This window comes from Solea senegalensis, linkage group LG7 (assembly GCF_019176455.1).
Source record: "Solea senegalensis isolate Sse05_10M linkage group LG7, IFAPA_SoseM_1, whole genome shotgun sequence".
Lineage (NCBI taxonomy): Eukaryota > Metazoa > Chordata > Actinopteri > Pleuronectiformes > Soleidae > Solea > Solea senegalensis.
The window spans coordinates 318-22,478 of NC_058027.1; the positions used below are offsets into that span (position 1 = coordinate 318).

General features: G+C 41.3%; 1 protein-coding gene across 1 annotated transcript in view; it reads right to left on the reverse strand.

The window, feature by feature from the left end:
* Positions 1-216: 216 nt before the first annotated feature.
* mybpc3 (myosin binding protein C3) overlaps positions 217-22,161 on the reverse strand; it is a 34,537-nt gene continuing 12,592 nt past the window's right edge. Inside the window, 22 exon segments of the mRNA XM_044030775.1 lie at positions 217-437; positions 540-699; positions 3,658-3,797; positions 3,875-4,070; positions 4,163-4,251; positions 4,360-4,527; positions 4,769-4,903; positions 9,846-10,034; positions 10,424-10,509; positions 10,511-10,526; positions 11,010-11,169; positions 12,578-12,649; positions 12,966-13,105; positions 13,192-13,221; positions 13,888-13,994; positions 14,090-14,255; positions 17,075-17,241; positions 19,579-19,684; positions 19,765-19,889; positions 20,014-20,016; positions 20,683-20,815; positions 20,911-21,074. Coding sequence (XP_043886710.1) covers positions 217-437; positions 540-699; positions 3,658-3,797; positions 3,875-4,070; positions 4,163-4,251; positions 4,360-4,527; positions 4,769-4,903; positions 9,846-10,034; positions 10,424-10,509; positions 10,511-10,526; positions 11,010-11,169; positions 12,578-12,649; positions 12,966-13,105; positions 13,192-13,221; positions 13,888-13,994; positions 14,090-14,255; positions 17,075-17,241; positions 19,579-19,684; positions 19,765-19,889; positions 20,014-20,016; positions 20,683-20,815; positions 20,911-21,074 — 2,773 coding nt within the window.

Below are 22,161 nucleotides of genomic sequence, written 5' to 3' on the forward strand. Positions count from 1 at the left end.
GTCGTTTTTCTCCTTTTTCCCTTTCTTGCTAATGTAAAACATCTAGAAATACACACAAAAATATGGTCAAAACTGCGTAACTTCTTGAAAATAACCAAAGACTTTACTTCCAAAAGCAGGTGGATGATTTAATGTCAGTGGCCATTTTGAAAGGCCAAAATAAAATCCTGCATACAGTGGAGTGATAATATAATCTGATACAGGCGCAAATGAACTTTATTCTGTCCACATGAGCGCAAAAGCCCGGCAAGGATCAGCAAGAGATGGTGAAGAGAACTTTTGTGTCATGAACGTACTGACCTTTGGTATGCCTCTGACCGAGCAGCTGAGGGTGGCATTGTATCCTGCTATGACAGAACGGCTCACTAAAGGATGCGTGAACTTGGGAGCCTCTGCAAAGTCGTGGTCCTTATAGGACGGCGGCTTGTACGCCATCCCTGAGGAGACAGAGAGCAATTAGGATGCACTCTCACAATTTTCCATACAGCAGCTGCGCTTACATGTCACGTGTACAGTAATAGCTTGCGGTCAGAGCTCACCTGTTTTCTGGATGTAAGCACTGTCCTTGGTGTTGCACGCCTCAGGGCTGAGACCCACCAGGTTCATGGCAAAGACCCGGAAGACATACTCATTCCCCATGATGAGGTCAGAGGCAATGCAGTTGGTTCGCCTGTACTGATCGCAGACTGTGAACCACTCCTTCATATGAATCACAAAAGAATGTATGTAGAATTTGAGTTAAACAGGCTTTTCTATCAGTGGGAATAGTTTAATTGGCATTTACTCCTGTTCCAGTTGGCATCAGAGGGAATGTAAGACCTGGTGAACTGTTAGCATAGCTGTTAGCATTAACCGTAACATTATCCTCCTCCAAGGAACTTTGGTGCCATTTGTTTATGTTCGCGTTTGCAATTCCAGTCGTGAAGCCAGTAGGAACAATCAAGTGACAGTAACAGTCAGTTATACTGTTTAAAACATCCTGGGATGGCCTTGGATCAATGGTAGCGAAGGGTCATCATCTTCCAAGGGGGACAGGGTTTGATCCCAGGCTCCGCTAGTTTACTTGGTATGACATTTGACCCCGGCGTGTGAATGTGGTATGATGGATGTAAGATAGAAAAGGTGGTGAAAGAGTGAATGGGTGAAAACTGTAGTGGTAATCAAAAGTAGAAAGGCACTCTATAAATATAAATAACTGACCAGACCTTTAACGACTGTGTGATACATGAACGGAACAGGAGGGTTCCCATACCTTGGATGACACCAAATTCAAAGACTTTTCAGGACCAATTAACTCAAATTCAAGGACTAAATGTGCAGACACAGCTTAAGATGGGAGGGCAACTTTGCCCATGGTGTTCACTTTTATTAATTTTAGTGATTGTCCTTCTTGGTTCATGTCAGTCGTTTTCATTTTCTTTGGTGAACCAGAGATGTTGGAATTTGCACTTTCAACGACAAAATTCATGAACTTTGATGGATTTCAAGGACCCGTGGGAACCCTGAGGATCAGATCCACAGATTAACTGGTTCTACATGGGCTTATGAGTTTCAGGTTTGTGGATCTCATTGAGCGGAGAAAGTTCCCGCCTTCAAAACACCATGTGGTGAAGTTTGTGGAACTACAGTTTTTCCAGGTTTAGAGAACTTTCCCAACAGTTCTGTAAAGTTGTGTCCTTGTCAGACAGTCAGAAATTTACCCCAGGTACTCCAACGCCCCCTAGAGTCCAAACACATGCAGGTTAGATTAATTAGTAACTCTAAATTTCTGTTAATACGTTTGTCAAGATGTCAGCCCTGTCATTTGCAGACTATCTTCCCAGCGTGGGACGAGAGACATTGCTAATGGATGAAATGATGGACAAGGTGCGTTAAGCAATGTGATGCAATAAATATGAACACGATCTTAACTGAATTATATTTGCTGATTAAAATATGACAAATGACATCCTGTGAGGATGACCTGACCATTTAATTCCAAAAATACCATTATAATCCTCCTGAAGCAGACAGACTTGTGCAACTATTCATGTTTTATTTAGTGTCTATGCACGAGTATGAAACTGAATATGTGTGGAATTTAAAGTGCATGTGCGCTCGGCATTGTTATTGGTAACATCTTAACAGGTACACAGTGCATTGTCACTGGTAACATGATAACAAACGGCCCTAAGCTTGCTATAAAGAGATGCAAATGAAATTAATTTGATCTAATAATGCCCACGGTGAAACTCGAACCGTCAGCCGAGCTGGGCAGGAGAACAAGGGCCCACGCGTCACTGCGCAGACGATCCAGACCAGGTCAAGGCTACAAAGGATAAGATTAGGACATTCCTGTTCGACTTTGTTCCTGGCAGCTCACGGCGGAGGACGGTGACAGCTGGAGCTCTTGCCAACAAGCTCATAATGTATCACTCCTGCCCCACATAAGAGAATGTGTGCTCAGCATTGGCTGATTACAGTATACGTGTCACCGGGGAGGCGAAAATATCCCTGTGTGTCCATGCAGCATTCATCCTCCCACACGTACAGACTCACACACTTGTGTTAACAGAGAGGGGAGGTTCAGATGGTGGCTGTCACAAGGAACACTAAAGACCGGCGATGGATCTGTTTCAAGTAGCAAGAAACGCTACAATGACACAGTGACCATTAGCTTCCTCTGCGGGGACCTCACCTCTGGATGTCACAGGTTTTTTCCACTTGGTTCCCTGTAACCTTGACCTGACTTGAGACCAGCTTTAGGCCACAAAATCATCCCTGTGTCAATATGTCTAACACTGAAAGGCACAAGAATGGACTTACAAGCAGTTGATGAAATGCATCGTAATTGTGACGTGGAGAAGTTCAGTTTCCAAGATTTCCTCTCTCCTTCTCCCACTCTGGCTTCAATTTTTCCGATTTCACCATGAGATGAATCAGCCAATTACATTGTTGCTTTCCCTTCTTAAGCCTGGTTCACCCAATAACAATAATCCAATCACTATTTTGCAACTCATGGCTAATTTACCTAATTGAGCTGCCAGTTGTGAAGGATTCACGGCCTGTCTGAGACCCTGATCTCATTGCGAACACTCAAGGTAATTGGAGGTCAGGATTGTTTTGTAGTAGTAGTATATATAAAAAACACCCACAGAGGAAGGTATATGTATTTTAAAACGGAGAAACAATGGTTGCATAAAAAAAATACTTCATGAATACAGTAAAATTTACAGTAGTAAATTGAATACAATTAAAAATGTATTTCATTCAAGGGTAACTAAACCCCGTCTTCCAATGCCTGAATTTGAAAAAATACCAAGAAGTGGGTCGAGAGCTGAGTGAGTGAGAGGAAGAGGGTGGGGAAGTGGGGAGCAGTGCAGGAGGGTGTGGTCTGGTAGTGAATTTGACACCGATTTGCAGCTGTGGAACGTGAAAGGGGACATGGAAACACACCCCTCTATAAAAGAGGGAGGAGTCTGGGACAAAAAGCCGCGTGCTGGTTGGACAAGAAGGTGACTAAAGCGTGTACCAGTGACACAAGCATAGATGAACAAAGTTAGAATGCTGGCGCTGTTATTTGTTTGATTTTGTAAATTCAACACTTTTCGAAAGTGGTTTAGGAGTTTATACTTGTATACCAACATTAGAATCTAACTTAATTAGAGGGTATCTCACCATGGTTTTCTTGTCAGCTTTCTGAACGGTGTAACCAGTGATTTCACAGTTACCATCATCCGTTGGTGGCTTCCACTCAAGGGCCACGTTGAAGCCCCAGATATCCATGATCTTCAGATTCAGAGGAGGTCCTGGCAGATCTGCACAGGAGACATGATTTCTGTTACGCTATGATGACGTAACTGACGCGAATCCAGCTACATTCAGTCCCGCTTACCGACAATCTGCAGGTTGACACACGCCGTGTCCTCCACGTTCTCAATCTGGACCTTTAGATCGTACTTCCCTGAGTGCTGTCTGTCCGTCCTGCGAATGAAGAGGATGGTGTCTACGTCGCTGTTTCTCACGCTGGCGTAGGAAGGGTTTAGAGGCTCGCCGTCTTTGCTCCACGTGACCTGTGGCCTGGGCTTTCCCTGCGTGACCGGAGAAGACAAGAGAACGGTGTTACTTCAGCACTCCAGGTGTGTCCCCAGGACCAGGACTGGAGAAGCCCATGATACAGCACCTGGAAGGGAATCATGATGTTGACAGTGTCGCCAACTTTCTTGATGAGAGTCTGGCGGAGATTTCTGGGGATGAAAATCTTTGGACGTTCTGAGGGGGAAAAAAAAAGAATCAAATTCCAATGTCTTGGGCTGGAAAGATTGATTTTGAAGCCTTGAACCAGATGTTGTCAAAGGGCATTTGTCCACATCTACTCACGCATGATCTCTCTGATGGTGACGGCTTGATCCAGAGTGGAGGGGGGACTGGGTCCCGCCATGTTGTAGGCCCGCACGCGGAAGTGCAACTTGTCCCCGGTGTTGAGGCCCCTGACGACCAGCGACGTCCTCTCAGTCAGACCCTGAATGGCTGGGATCCACTCATCCGCTGTGACCACAACACGCTGTGTTAAAAGTTCATCTGATCTGATCTGTTTTGGTATTCATTTGATTAGATGTTGATCAGATCAATACCACATGCTCTACACTAACTTATACAGCAATTACAAAGCAGCATGTGAGAATTATGGCGCTTTTCCATATAAAAATCTTATATAAGACTATAAAAAACATGACACGAAAGTACTTTCTTATCAAAAGCAAAGCAGAGGCCGGGCTCCAGCACTTACTTCCCTCCTTGCAGTACTCCACCCCATATCCCTGGAGCTCACAGGAGCCGATCCGCTCAGGCCGCCGCCACTTCAGCGAGATGGAAGTGTCGTTGATGTCGTCCACGCACAGTCCGAGCGGCTCACTTGTCGGGGCTGGAAATAAAGGCAGAGGCCAGGAGAATTAGCTATTTGTCAGTAAGATAATGGATATGGAATGAAGTCTGAGCAGCGTGGAGCCTGCTTTCCATTAAAATGTATCACAAATTGTAATCGACGAAACCGACAAACTGCATATTTATATCTGTTTCTATACAGTTCTGGTATCTGACATCACACAATCCCATCATGCAACAGGTGTGCTGTTTAACACTTAAACACGTTAGCCTCAAAATGTCATGTCTGGACTCAATATCTGGCAGTTATTTACAATTTACTGTATGTTAAAGTAGTGAATTGACGGTTTAAAATGAAGAAAAACACTGCAGTTGTACATGAACACCAGATTTTGCGCATTATATTTGAAATTTGAACAGTATAAACATATTTAAGTTTTTTCTCAATGTCCAAAAAAAGACACAACCACGTTGGCTTTGGAATTTTTCCGATAGCACAAACCGTCGCATATTTTTGCTCGTAAAATATTCACAGAAATGTGAAAATATTTGCATTTTAGAAGCTGAAAAATGACAGAAATTTGAAAATATTCACATTTAAGGAGCTGAAAAATGACAGAAAATTGAACATTTTCAATTTTAGAAGCTGAGAAATTACAAAGTAGAAAATATTCACATTTAAGAAGCTGAAAAATGAAAGAAATTTGAAAATATTTACATTTAAGAAGCTGAAAAATTACAGAAATGCTTTTTTAACCCTTTAACGCCGTTAAATCTTCCAGGAAACTCGTCTACTGTATTGTATTCATAAAAAGTTACTGTATCCATCTATTGTCGTAAAATTTGCTTTTTCATGTACTTCGTGATTTCCTCTCCTGCACTGGAGTGATGCTTCAGTAACAACATCGTTAAACATCAGCCTTTATTTGCTTTATCCTTTTTTATCTGTTTATCCGTTGCCTTCCATTTACTTTTAATCCGTAAATAAACTTTTCCCCCTTTTAAAAACGTATGTACAGTACAATATTTCAGATGTGCTGGGTCTGAATTCAGGTTTTTTAATGCAAAAATACACTAAATGTTTAGGAATGGACCATAGACTGATCAAATGTATAAAATTAAAACAATTCCCCAAATAAAATCTTATTAAATCAGTACAAATACTGATCCAATTTTCACTGTGCAGCACAGAATACTTCAGATTTTACTGCGTTACAAGAAGAAAAGGGAAGAATCCTCTGAAGGGCACAGGTAACATTTAGACCACCATATATTTAGGTTTTTGACTCGTTGACAGGACAAGGACAACACAAGTATAGTGGAGAGGAATATGATTGTGACAGAGGTCAAGGTCAAGAGGTCATATTCCACAGGTGTAGAAAATCAATGCAGCAGGGGATTATTTATACAGTTAGTCTGGATTCAAGCTGTAGATCTTATTCAGATGTGTTTTCAAACACCCAAATTTAGTTGAATGAAGTGTCCAAAAATCATTTGATATCAATAATTATTGCGGCACAATGGCATAAAAACATTGAATTCAACCAATTCTATTTCTTAAGCCTACATGATGGTCCGACACCTCAAAATAATACCCACTGTGGAATGGTTGTGGCTCTGGTTCTGGTTCTGGTCCAGCAGCAGGAGCAGACTCACACAGCGGTTTCTCGCCCTCCACTGCATTTTCACAAACTTCTGCTGGTGGCGTCTCGTGCTCAGCTGGAGCTGCAGGAGCCGCGTCTGCAGGCTCGTCTGCAGGCTCGTCTGCAGGCTCGTCTGCTGCTGCTTCAGCCGGAGGCGCCTCCGTCTCCGGCTCTGCAGCTTTCCCCTCCGCTGGCGCCTCCTCTGGAGCAGCTGGTCTCTCTCCTGCTGCTTCCACTGGTTTCTTCTGAGCCGTCTTTGGAAGCTTAGGCTTTGTCATTCTTCCTTATTTTGCTGCTGATTCAAGCTGGCTGTGTGTCTGAGTCCACGTCTGCTGCCAAATGCCTTCCTCTAACCTTCGCTGTGATTCTCTCTCACGCTCTCTATCGTCCTCTTCCAACAGTCTTTGTTGTCGTCGTAACAATTCTTGGGCGGCAGCAGCAGCTCCCGGCAGAAGCGTGAACTCTGCCGTGTTAAGCAGTTGATCCCAGCAGATCCCAGCACTTCCAAGTCATTATTTATAGAGAGGGATGCCATGGATAGCTTCCCTCTAATCTGTTGTTTTGTTCGCGAGTGGCCATCTGGACGCAATGATGTTCCTTCTTAAATCAACAATGCGAGGATCAGATGGTTGTAAAAGTGCTTGTGATGGACTGGAAGCCACTGTCATGTCAGACACTGTTACAACGCCGTCTCACTAAACTATATATAGAACATTCTTTTTTTGTAATTAGTGTCCTATATAATGTACACTGCAAAAAGACAATGGCTGACAGTTGGCTAGCACCCTATACATTTAATTTATTCAAAGTTTCCTTTATTTAATTTTCTATCCTAGGTTTGAAGGGCCTCAGTGAATTTATTATCTACGGAAGCACATTCATTTAAAACTTTTTTTTTCCAGTTTTTCGGAGTAATTTTTGTTCCCGTTTTTCCGAGTAAATTTATTTCTGAATTATCGAGATACTTCGAACTCTCGCGAGAACAACCGCAAAGTCCTCAGGTGCCTGCGTGAAGTCGTAAAGTCGAAAGACAGGACAATCTCCCAGTATACAAGCATCCATGTTGTTACCATTAAATCGAGCATAAATCAGAAATAATTATGTAGAAAAACAAGCCAAATTTTGAGAATTTGAGAAAGTAGAAAATGCAACTCTTATTTGTTTAATTGATTATTAATGAATCAATTACTAAATTAATCATCAGTTATTCTGATCATTGATTAATCGGTTTTAGGTTTTTTTATTGTAATAATAATAATAATAATGTTTTCTGATTTTTCTGCTTCTTAAAAGTGAATCATTTATGTTTTCTTTGCTCCGTAAGACAAAGAAATCATTTAAAACGAGGCGTTCAAGAACATCATCATGATGAGGTTTGGGGAGAACAACACACATCAACAATTTTCCACATTTTCAGGATCCACAACAATAATTTGACGGACGCATCGATGATGAAAATAAGTTATTGTGGAAAACGGACATCCTCACGTTTCTATGGTCGGTTCTAATATGTCGGGTCAAGTGTATTTACTGTATCACAGCAAAGAATGCATGGAATGAAGACAACAATAATCCAGTAGGTGGGGCACTTTCTCAGCCACCGGGACCTTGACATGGAGAACGGAGGTGCAAAGGATGAAAGCGTGCTCCACCTCAGCCTCACTGCTTCTCTCTATTAGTTTTCCACTGTATCCATTTACATTACATTAGCACACATATCAAAAAGTGACGTCCATTACATTATGACACCTGTTAAGAACACCGCAACTGTCCCCACCCACCGCTGACGCCCCCGTTATAACCTTTTAGGTCCACGAGGATCGTTTTTCTTTGTGCAATATGAATGTGACGAGGATGATTTAAACAGCATCAGAGTAGATCATTTGAAAATGACAGTGACAATCTAGTGGGAGGTGGGTATCAAAGGGCAGGTCCACGGTAACGCAATTAAAGACACATTCAGGCTTTAAATAATTCAAATTCAATCCGATTTTAAACATTTTTATAGAGCTGAAACAATTCATCGATTATTACTAAATGAATCGACAACTATTTTGATACTCAATTCATCAGTTTGAAGCTTTTTTCATGATTACAAAATTTACGACTGTTTAATCTTCTTAAATGTGAATATTTTCTGCATTTCTTCCCTCTGGACAACAAAGAAATCATTAAAAGTGAATCATTTTGGTTTGTGGACAAAACAAGACATTTGAGAACATCATCATTTCCAGGTTTGACGAACATCGTTCAACATTTTTTAAGGTTTTCTGATATTTTATGGACCAAGCGATTCATCGAGAAAATAATCGATTATGAAAATAATCGTTAGTTGCAGCTCTACATTTTTAGTACTTTTTGCTCAGGCGTGTTTATGTCTTTTTTTTTTTCATCAGATTGCCTTTAAACAGGATGTGCTGAAAAACAGGATATAAGACACTCTATATGTTGCATATTCTTATAGCCTCTGTATATACTGTATGATTATACATAGTAATGGAAAAAAGCAGTCGAAATGCTCTGTGTTCAGAACGGTTAAAGGAATACTTCACTGATTAGCATTTAGCTCTGTATTAACAGAATAGGGGTAGTATTTTTGAAAAAGTGTGCTTCCCAATCTCAGTTTCCCCTGAGTCGAGAAATATCTTCATTCTCTTTTATGTTACATGCTCACCAGTGGTCCGCGGCTTGAAACTGCAACGCTAATTCCGCACTTTTAGGGGGGGGCGGGACCTCATTCCCAGAATGTAAACAGTGTCCGCCATCTTTGCTAACAGTTACGCTAACAGAACAAAGAACAGAATGTGGACACTGAGGTTGGAGAGCACACTTTTTCAAAAATACTTCCCCCTATTCTAGTAATACAAAGCTAAATGCTTAAAGTATTCCTTTATTTACCATTTCTAAATGTCATAGTAACACCACTTTTGTAGAAGCTGAACCGCGCCAAAAAAGACCTCTCCATCACTAGCGCTTATTCATTCGTCCGGATTGTTAAACTTCCAGTCCTACGGAACGTTAATTTGGCGAGGCGGCTAGCGCTGCATAGATCTGCTTTGTCTGTCTGTCTGTCTGTCTGTACTGTACTGTGTGTCCCATGGATCATGTTCTGTACGTGCAACCGACACACGTGTGACATTAAAACAATCCACAGACAGCTTGGATTACAGCAAACATGACCCGGTCGAGTCACGACCTCAAGTCAACCGGGGCCCTGTGTGAGCCACGGGAAATTTTAGACCCAACCACACGTCAGACATGGACATGCCAGACATCATCACCAGGTCTGGGGAAACTGTGTGTATTTTTACATGTGGACGAGAGCAGGTAAAGACTCACCCATTGGCACAAACGGCTGTGAGGCGGGACTGTTCCGGGACATGCCGATGCTGTTGACGGCATAGACTCGCATCTCATACGGAATGCCTTCAATCATCCTCTTGGCTTCATAGGTGGTGTCTGGGTACGGGTCAAAGTTCAGCCTCATCCACCTGTAGCTCTTTGTCTTCTTCCGTTCCAGCACGTAGCCTGGAAAGAGTTCACATGGAAACAGATCATCAACTTCACCTTGTCACAGTTAGTAAAGGATTTTTAAAAAAGTGGTTTTATTAGACGTGGGGGAAGGAAAACTTGATATTTTTTCCAGCTTGGTGACGGATTTTGGATTTTCAAGGCATTTTTTTACAGTTTCATTTGATGCTGATTCATTTAAAAGCTCAAAAGCTGTATTTTTTTTATTAAAATGTACTGGCTTTTTTCTAAGTAAAAATTTGATCACAAAAAAAGGTTTGTAGTAAGTTCATTTTATCGAAAAATGATCGACAGATTAATCGATTATCAAAATAATCGTTAGTTGCAGCCCTAATTGAGATATAACTGAATTATGACACAATCACATCCCCGGCCCTCGTCTTTACCAATGACTGGCTGTCCACCGTCAAACAGAGGAGGATCCCATTGGACGACACAGGAGTCCTCTGCCACTGAGGATTCTGGGAGCTTGGGGAGGATCTGGAACATCTGGAAAGTTAAAAAAAAAAACATTCATTGTTTAACTTCCTGACTATATAAAGTTAAACCTGACCACGCCTGGCATGGATCAGGGGTGTCAAACTGGCGGCCCTCCAATTGAATATAGACAGAATATAAGACTATATGTATTTGCTAGCAATATTATTATTATGATAGTTATAAGACATTTGGTTGTAATCATTGCTTGATTAAATGTATTACACTCAACATTAAATTACATATATATTTATTATTTTATATTTATTTCTCCGTTTTTGTGCATCATAAATGTGTTTTTGTTGTCAAGTATACATCATTTTAGAACAAAACAAGCACTTTTACTTTGCAATTCTGTCTAATATTATAATGAATATTGTATATTTCCCCACCCACTACTGAATAGCTCTTTTTTTCCTCTAGACCGGCCCCCTCTTGACCAGACTAGATGCTCATTGGCCCCCCAGGTCATTTGAGTTTGACATACTGTCTTACCGACAACTTTCACGTGGATGTCTGCGGTGTCCTCGCCCGCGGGGTTTCGCACCACGACGGAGTAGCCTCCCTCGTCCTGCCTCTCGGTCCCCTCGATGGTGAAGATACAGTGGCCCTTGGTGGTTTCAACGTGGACCCTCCCGTCTCCTTCTGTGATCACCTACGCGGAGCCAAGGAGAGTTACTGGGTCCCTGCGTTGGTAACTCTCCTGTCACTGAGTGTTGATATGACCCCAGATGAGGTACACGAATATCATGCCACACTTGGACACACAACTCCAGATGCCACCATGCAGAAGCAGGACCAGGCATGTGGTTCTGGTCTCCACATCATGGAGTCAGTCGGACAGAATATTCACACTGAGTGTCCTCTGCCCCCAGAGGTTACGTTTTTCCAAGTAGCTTCAAAGGCAAAGGGCAGTTACAGGAAAACGAGAATGCGAATTTCAGTTCTCTTTATTGCAGCTTAAGTGCTTAGGACTAGTTCTGTGTTGTATATTGTTGTGGTCGACCAGGGCGCGGCACCACGCGGGGGATTTACGGGGTTTAACCTGCTCAGTTGTGCTTTTTTGGGGTCTTCAGTTTGAGCCTCCATGAGGACTAAAGAGAGAAAAGACTCGCAGACAGACTGACAGGGACAAATATACAGACTTAACTCACTTACTGATCTGTTTCTTAACCTGTGGGCTTTTCATTGTTTCCCCCACTTAAATCAAACCACAGATGGAAGGTAGAGTTAACAGAGAGTGGGAGATAAAAAGCCACTGCAGGCTCCAGCTGTTTCCATGTTCTCATCACTGCTGATTCTGATGTCATTCAAACAGTATTCAGCCATCCACTTGTTCTATGTTTTGATGCTGTGCTTCATTAATGACATTTTGAACCCATTTTTTTATTAACACCAAAGGAAAAACTCTTAAAAAACTTAGGAACTCATAATTAGACTAAAATCATCCTGTAAATCAGCAGATGATCAGACACTGGGCTGACAACAGTGCCATGCCTATCTATATCTCATCATATAATCATCCAAACCTTTGAATATGCTTTGTAATTTGATATAAAGTATATATACAGAGGAAGTGTGTATTTATATATCTCTACAGGCGTTTAAACATCTACTTACTGCCCGGTTTCCTCCAGGATCCAGAACATGCTCTTACCTCATTGACATGGATCACAGTGTCACAGATGCAACCTTAGAGAGCACATACAGTAATATCATCCATGTACAACAGTAGCCACTGGAGTCATGTCATGACCTTTACAGCCCGTTGTTGCAACAACTCCCAACCTTCAGTCAAGCTGTTGTTAAATCACTTCCTGTGTATTTTGTTGAAAGCGATTGCATTATTTTTCAAGTAGAAACACGGTTGGGCGTTTCATTAACAAGGTTCCAGGTTGTGACTCCTCCACTGCCTACTTTTGTACATCCCATCCAGAAGACAAACCTACAAATTCTGTGATTACTTCGTTTTCATTATTGTGAAAGGACACACTCTGAAACACACGCTTGCAACGCCAGCAAAGGCAGAATGTCTCGTTCTCCTGTGAGACAGGCACACTTACTTTCCCGTCCTTCACGGTCCAAGAGGTTGCCGTCTTTCCGTTCTCCCCTCCGCCGGGTTTTAGAGAACTAGCCTACGTTTGAGCAGAGCAAAGCGGTGAGAGCCGAAAGAGACGCGAGAGGGTCGGAAAAACCTCTCTTTCTCCTCAACTCGATGATCAGCAAAGCCGGGAGGCACCGCTGACATGAGGCGTTAGAAGCAATGGAGTTTATTCAGCTTCATGGAGAAAGTTTTAAATGTCTCAGCCATAATGTGTTAGTGGAGATGAAAGGAAAGTTGTTTTATGGCTCACAATAGTTAGTTGATAAAATCAGCTTGTATTATACACTGTCTAAATTTGCTAATTATACAGTTAAGCGTTGGTAAGACTGCGTTTGTTGTTGTTGTACCTTCTCCCCTTTGGTCCAGACCACAGTGGGAGCCGGATCCCCGGTGATTGGGACGTCCAGACGCAGTTTGTTACCCGCCACCACCACGATGGTTGAGTCCGCAGTGCGACCCACGCAGTCCAGGTGGATCTTGGGAGGATCTGATGAGATGGTGACAGAAACGGTGAAATGAGGAACCGGATCAGGTGCTTGCGCGCGATAAAAACACCCAATTTGCGCGGGATACCTTGGCGTGGCACGTAATCGATCTTCACCTCTGGGAAGACGAGAAAAAAGGTCGACGTTAGCTTGGGATTCTATGAATGCTGAAGTTTGTGCTTTTCAAGGCCCAGTGTATAATATTTAGGACATTGAATGTGCGGTGCATAACTTTTGGTGATATTTTTTTGTTATTTTGCCTCCGTTTGGTCTTTTTGAACAGAAACGATCTGAAAACAAGCTCTGTCAAGCAATACTATCAGACCTGCCTGAGAGAGCGTTTGTTTTTAGCAGTAGAACTAACTTATGCTTCTTTGTGTTTTCAGTCAAACTCCAACCTGTTCGCAAGTGGGTGACATGAGCTTCAAAATCAGAATCAGGATACTTAGAAATGATAGTAATAGTTCTATGACAATAGATGTGTGTGAACAGACAAACTGAAACAGATACTGTTTAAGGATGTAATTATGTTGTTAAAGCCACAGCGGTTTATATGAGCACAAATATTTCATTATTTATTATAATTATTAATTATAACAATTATTAGTTAAAAGTTACGCACCGCAGCTTTAAGTCGCTTGAAAATATATATACTTTTTGTTTTTGTAGCCTTGTGTACGTACAGGAAGGAGCAGGAGCTTACTATGTAGACAGAGTCTCACCACTAGATGTCACTAATTCCTACACACTGGACCTTCAAGTACAAAAAAAGGACACATGTTACCCAAGAAATTGAGTTTGGCAGAGAGGTTGAAAGCGTGGCCGTCTGGCACGAAAGTGTAGTCGGCCTCATCCTCTGGTTTCACATCATCAATGGTCAGTTTGTGGATTCTAAAAAAGAGTTTTGGAATCTGTACTTCACCGTGCGTGTCATGGAACATAAACAACATACTATATTTAATGCACACTCAAGAGGATTCTCTCACCTGCCAATGTGTGTGATATTTACTCTGGCGTCAGGCTTGACTTCCACGCCATTCTTGAACCAGGTCCCTCTTACTTTCTCATCCGACACCTCGCACTTGAACACGGCCTGATCCTTGGCCTTCACTGTGAGGTCTGCGATGCTCTGGTAGACCTCCAGCTCTTTCTCTGCACAGTCAGAAAAAAGAAAAGAAAACATGGAGCGTCACCGGGAACAATCGAGGATTCCGAGGTGGGGGGGGCGGAGAAATAAAAGACGCGCTAATGCGGTGACGTGTGAGGATAATGCGATAAAGGATAGATGCAGATATTGTATATGAGGATAATATGGTAATAATATGCCCAAATGTGAGGTGTTCATTATCTTTTGCAGCCATTGTGTGTTGTATCATAGCAACAGACACAAGGGGAATAGCTGATTGAATTTATGGTGGAAAATAAAGTGGGAGGAAATGAAGACCAGATGCAGGAGCCACCTTATATGAGGAGAAGAAATGTACAGCGGAGTTATTAAAGTTACCCCAAAGAAATTGTTTTCTGAGTGAGAGAATTCACACCGAGTTCCTTGTAAAGGTTACATGAGCGTGACATCGGCTTGTTGCCAGGGAGGGCAAATAAGGTAGGAATGGCATTATAATGGGAGGTGTTGGATGGAGGTGTCGATCCCCGCTGCTCGGTGGCAGCTGGTAATTCTTGGCAGGCTCAGCGTTCGATTAACAGGCCAGACAAGTTCAACAGGACTGAGAGCAGGGACGGAGATCCAGGGGGTGAAATGTACATCGCACACACACACGTTTATATGTAATACATATCCAGGGCTAAATTACAATAGGTGTTGATGTTTTTGTTGCATCGTGAATCCTGCTCTGCGGGCTAATGATTTCATGGTCATTTTTTGCTTTAAATTGATGAGTTAGATTCTTTTTTTTTCAAACAATCTAAGAAAATGTATTCAGCTCCAAATCCTGTATATGATGCTATAATCGTAACATTACAGACGATATGACAAAACAACCCATTAACCCTTTGACACCTAGGCCTCAAAATGTCTTTTTTGTTTATTTTAAGCATAAAAGGGCCAGAGAATGTGCAGTGTGTAAGTGCTTTTGCTCGTTTTTCCAATACCAGGCAGTTATTTGCAATTTACTGCATGTTGAAAAAGTGTTTTAATACATTAAAATGAAAAACAAACAAACACTGTAGTTACATGAACACCAGATTTGAACAGTATAAGACAAATTCTTAAAATAACATTTGTTTTTGTCTCAATGTACAAAAACAGGCCCCAAAAATGTAAACTATGTACAGGCGTTTTTCCAAATATCTGCTCTTTGGTGACAAAGATGCTGATTCGTCGGCTTCAAAATTATGCTCGCGCAAGCTTTGTCATCTGCGATGCGTCCGGTGTTAAAGGGTTAAAGCGGCTGTCAGTGATTTCGGCTGTATTTGCTAACTTTTTTCTTCAAAAATCAAGCTAGATACAATCTGGATATGCTTAAAAATCAGATTTGGGCTCCAGTCTAAACAAGGCTTTATGCTGTGTTCACACCAGACGCAACTCAAACTTGTGTCGCAAACAGCTTTACATACAAAGTCAGACAAAACGCGACAAAATCTCATGCGGCGTGAACACATAAGTGGCTGAATGATGTAACATGTTTAGCGAAAAGCTAACTCCGTCGTTAGCTAACTGTAGAGCGGACAACATGCCACAGAACGGCCCGCGCTTCACACAGCAGCCATTTTGACAGGTGATGAGTTTACGTTTAGTTCTGACTTCCACAAACTGAACAGAGCCATCGTTACGTGTACATAATCAGCGGCGCCTGTGTTTTTCCTCAGAAAATACAGTACTTCAAAATGGCTGCTGAACAAAGGAGAGCCCATGAGGAGTGAAGAAGAGGCGGGACTAAAAGAAATAGCAAATACACTTTACAAATACACATTTGCTGTTGAACAAGCAGTGGTCGTTGCTGTATTTCTGTGAGTGACACGAGTGACTTTGGCGTCACAGCAAACTGGAAACTGCAGTCATTAGTGCAAACTTAAAACATAGGAGTGGCACCGTAATTATAATAGTACACACAATAATTTATTATTTTAATAATGTGCTATCTATTCTAGTTTGTTTGTGTTCTCGCTTTCTCTTATTGTGACTCATTAAATTGTCTTCTTCATAAGTATTTTTAGCGTGCCAGCTTAGCGACACAACGCAACTTATTGTTATTATGTTTTCTTTTTTTCGCTGTGAGTCAGTCACTCTCTCTCTCTCTGTCTACACCTACACTCCAGTCAGGTAGGTGGCAGTAATGAGCCTCTCAGCTGGTTTGTCAGTCACAGTGTCAGGGCCCTAGATTTACAGGTATAATCCACCAAAATACTACTTCTAATCTAAGATTTAAAGGTTCATTTCATCTTAATATTACTTGTAAATAAAAATTAATGACATGACGACATTGGCACCAAGAAGCAGACATGGTAATTATTATTATTACTGTACTTTTAATGGCCTTGATAGCTCACAGGAGAGAATCTCTTTAAATGTAAAGATGCTATTGAATTTAAACGCTTTATAAAACCTATCATTACGCTCCAGAATTAAGCTGCAATTATTCATGATCAGTCACATCCAGCTGTGTGATAATTAGGTTTTTCTTAAAGTGATTGACAGCACTGATTTAATTTTAAGTGTTTCACTGACAGCAGCTTTAAATCAAGACAAACAAAAACCAAAGAGGGGAATCAGGGTCACTCAAGCAGATCTGTGACCTTCAGGTGAAACATGGCCCAGGTCTCCTAACTTTAGCCGGCATGTATGTGGAAATTACCGCAGTAACCTTGGCAGGATAACAGCGACAATGACAAGTCACTATATCCTAAGAATAGACGGCGTGTCATGAGTGCCACGTCCACGTGACTGTCGCCGCTACATGGTATGAGAATGTGCACACACAGTATTCCTCACTGAACTCACAGGCCTCACTCACCCTGCACCATGACCTCCGCCATGGACTCCCCGCCGTTTGTCTTGACCTTGTAGTGGCCGCAGTCGTCCTTCGTGGCCTCGTTGATGATCAGATAATGTTTGCAGCCGTCTTTCTTGAAGCGGTACTTGAAGGACTCGTCTCTCGTCAGCTCCACGCCGTCTCGCTCCCTGCACAAACATTCGCAAAATGACGCACAATTAAACTGCACAATGTTTGTTTCTCTGGTTCGTCCTTCCGAGCTAGTGTAGAAACATGGAGGCACAAGGTGGCGCCTTACCCAGTGTTGTAATGTAACAAAGTACAAATACTTAAGTCGAATTTTCACATATCTGTACTTTATTTTCGTTATTTATATTTCTGACAACTTTTACTTTTACTCCACTAAATTTCCAAAATAAAATGTGTACTTTTACTCCCGATACATTTCCCTTAAGAATCTTCGTTACCCGTTACTACAAAATAAAAGTTCAGTTGGTGACGTAATGCCTGTTTGTTGTCGCTAGTTGTTTTTAGCGGCACCAGAAGTTAGCCGTTCAGCTGTTAGCCGCAGAAGTGGCTCATTGTTTGCCGTATCTGACACCGAGGCTCTGGTCTCTGGGTTTCTGGTCTCCTGTCTCCGCATTTGTGTTGTACACTCCGGGTTTCAGCTCTCAGCTGTTAGCTAACCGTTGAGCTAGCAAGCTCACGCAGATAAACCGCAGATTTCTTCTCCTAGTTGAATTAAAACACCGTGTGTCTAGAAGCTCCACAGACTCCACAAAATGACACAAAATTCTAAGTTCATTTTATATCAGAAAATTACTTTTGACACTTCAGTACAGTAAATGTCAGGTACTTTAAGACGTTTGCTCAAGTAATATTCTAAAAGGTGACTTTAACTTCTACCAAAGTCATTTTCTGGTAAGATACTTGTACTTTTACTCAAGTATCGCCCTTGTGTCCGAAATAAACGGTAACGGCCTCCACCAAGCGTTTCGGAAGCGAGTTCTACGGCTCAAAAATGAACATGAACCTTGTCTCCGCCCACCCCAGCTCTGCTGCTGCATACACACAAACGCTCCCTCAGTCAGGTCTGATAGTATTGCGCCTTAGATTAATGCCCTTGCCTAAAGAATATATGCAGTACTTATTCTAAACTTATTCTAAGCCTTGTGACTGAAACTTCACATTTAGGTCACGTACCGACAACTGAGTCACCTCAATTTATTGGATAAAGACGGTGACAGGTTGTTGAAAGCTGTGAAAAAGTCAGTGTCATGTTATTTTAGACTCCTACACAGGCCTACTGCCAGATTGGCTAAAATAGCTAATTATTAATTAATCTCAATCCTTTAAGTGGTAGACTAAATAGTTTTATTACGGTTAGATCTCAGATTACGCCGGTAGCATGCATGGATTTCTGTAGTTTCTTTTGACCCTCACCTCTTTAATGTAAATCAATCTCTAATCTTCATTTGTAATTTTACACTTTCACGTATTGCTCTGTTCCAATACGACCAAAAAAAACACAAAGAGGAACAGATTTTGGACGCTAATAAAAGTCCACACACACTTGCAGCAACTTTCTCCTTCCCACAAAGGTCACACACAACGTGCTAAAAATGCTGACATGACCTTTTCACCGAGGTGATAATTTACAGCTTGCAGACTTCAGAGACTTCAGTCTGTCAGAAGGAGGACGTGCTTTTAGGACACGACAAAACTCAAATGCCATCTGCTGGGTTTCTGCGCAACTAACACAGTGAGGACGACTGAGGAAACAACAACGTTAGGATATGTGTGAACTTAGGTATGAAGCATACAATACTGAGTATCTGAATCAGTCTGATACTGGTCACAATTAGTGAACTGGGTATTTTTGGAATATATAAGATATAATCCAAAAAAACATAAATATCACTTACATGTATTTGTTCCTATGTCTAGTTATACAATGTTTAAAGTCGGGTTTAAAATTGGGTTGAATTTGTGAAATTTGGAAATACCTCACAGTTCCAAGTTCACTCGGTCAATTTTGTGACTTCTGTTCAATTATTACTACTAAAAATGCAATATAAAATTACTCATAACTTTGACTCAAAAACACATAAGAAGATGAAAAAAAAAAATTTAAAACCTGAATATGTGACACATAAGCACAGTATTATTAAATTATATTATATTATATTATATTATATTATATTATATTATATTATATCATATTATATTATATCATATTATATTATATTATATTATATTATATTATATTGTTCCCATGGCTGCACCTGCAGCACAGATACGTGCCTGTGCGCACTAAGGGCTAAAAGATGGGGGAAAAAACTGTATCACACCAATAGATAACTCATACGACTGTAAATTCATAAATAAAATGTTTTTTGTTGGCCTAATAGGAATGTGTGGTTTTGACTGGTGCTTCATTTTTGGATTTTGTTTTCCAATGGCATAAAATTCATCAATTAAAAAGAAAAACAGATGACATGTGAGTGTAAGGGAGAGAGTCTAACCATTTAACATTGGCTCCTTCCTCTGAGACTTCACACTCCAGCTCCACCCGCTCTCCATTCATGACCATCTGATCCTCCAGGTTCTTCACAATCACAACAGGGGGCTCTGTGGACAATCCGATACCAAAAACAAATCTTAATCCTGCACATCATTACTGTTATTATTAATAATAAACCTTGTTTTACCTTTAACAAAGAGCTCAGTGGTGCACTTCTCCTCACCCACCAAACAACAATACGCGGCGTCATCCGCCAACGAGCAGTTGTTGATGGTGAGGTAACGCATGTTGCCGACGCTCTCAAAAATGTACCTGGACAAAAAGTGTGCCGCCAGTTTTTAAATCGACTGGAAACAGCCCTCGTGACATAATTCACGACATATGATTCTTAACAACGGCTTAATTCAAATGTGTTTGTTTCTGTTGTGACACTCACTTGCTGGTGATGACGTGAAGCAAGGGTCAGGAATGACAAGAAAGCGGGGAGAGAGAAATAAATGTATCACGTATTGAAATCAATAAGTTGCAGTCTCTATTAAAAAAAAGCTTCCATATAAAATAACATTATATGCAAGAACAATATACTCAACATATAATAACAACATGGTATTAGTATGGAGTATACAGACATAATAACGGCATTATTACGAGATGTAAAGCCCCTTTTCCACTTATGATTTAGGTTAGTTTTCCACTACAAAATAATACCTACTCAACGTGGGCGGAGTCATCACTAGTGACTTGTTGTTTTCAGTGTAACTGAATCATTAGAATCAGTTCAATTAAAAAGATTAACAGTACTTCCTCCATGACCGGAGCAATGAGGGTTAGGATCAGCAGTGCTGTCGCTAAATACGCCAGACTCCTCTGTTAAATATTGAGATTTTAGACATTTCCCTGGTAATTGTTGGAGATTAACCCAAGGTTTTTAGGATTGTTAAGTTTTTTTATCTGATCTACAGTTCGGCATTGTTCGGCTTGATTCCTGTGTACCAGGTACCAGGTACTCTAACGAGTGGAAACGGGTCCAATTAAGCCAATGGAAACACGCCATATGACAGTGTACAGATACAGTGTGCTTTACTGTGATGAGGTGAGTTCAAACCTTCCAGTTGGGTGGATATCCTGCCCGTTCTTCCGCCATTTCACCTCCACATCTGCATTGGCGACCTCAACCGCTAGTTTGATTTTATGGCCCTTGGTCACTTGGTAAGCAGGGTCCAGCTTCTTCATGAACGCTGTGTTTCCAGAGAGCACAACATCACACGATGAGTCAAGGTTCATTTCGCATTGTCTCGGGAACGCACGGCGACAACAGACTCCCCGCGCCCACCTGCGCTTTTCTTCTCCTCCTTCTTCATCTTCTTCAGTCGCTTCAGCATGCCTCGCAGGTCGGTGATGCCGTGCTGGAACGCGATCTTCTCGTATTCCGAAGCGGGGGCGTGGCTCAGGATGTCCCACACGTCCACGTCGGGGTCGGCGCTCACGTGCACGGCACTGCCGTTCAGACGAATGATGTTAGAGTGAGTTTACAGAGCTACTGTGAACAGAGACTTTTGGAAGTGGATTATAGCACAGATGCATGAACAGTATGTTAAAGGTACAGTGTGCAACATTTACTGGAGCTGGATATCGGAATATATTCACTACTGAATCATATTCTGTGTATAACGCCAAAGAAATTCATTGGTAAAAATTAATACTACACGAAGGTTGTATATATATATATATATATATATATTTATATATATATATCTAGATATATATATATATACATATATATGTATATATGTATATGTATATGTAAATGTACATATATATATATATCAGGGGTCTTAAACTCAAATAAGTGGCCCCCCAGTCGATGCCCTGTGGCCCTAGACTTACTTAAAAATATTGAATGTATTTAAAATAATACATTAGGTAAAAATTCAACGTTTAATTGCACACAAGCTTTAATTTCAATTGTCTATGTGTTATTTTTGAGTATATTTTATTTGTCTGTCTATTTTTATGATTTATAGATCGATTTTGCATAAAAAATAAGTTGTTGTTATTGTTGTGAACTACATATAATTTAAAACCAACACTTTTACTTTGAATATTTACTATATTCAATTTAAATAGTTAATTTTTCGGACTTTTGACCAGACTAGAAGTTCACTGGCCCCCAGGTCATGTTGAGTTTGAGGCCCCTGATATACGTATACGGTCTTGTATAGGTACAGGACTTTAGGTAAGCCACCTTGTTCCTGCTGTGTTTCATATTTCAAAACAGAGGCTTACTATGCAAAGATGTGTGAAGGCCACACCGGACACGTCGCGTCCGTCGTGTTTTTAATTTTCAGCGTCCATGTTGACAGATTAGAGCGTTCGCGCGCGCCTCGGCAGGCGCGTCTCATGCATCTATTTTTGAGTCTCCGCATCTCGTCTGCTTTTCACGTGTGCGTGACGCCGCCGGTCCCTACAGAAATATGACATTCGACCAGCAAGATTACACAACACCGACACCTATATTGCCCTCTTAATCAGAAACTAAATAATCATAACTAAAATGACGCATCCAGTGTGAAGCAGGGAGTCG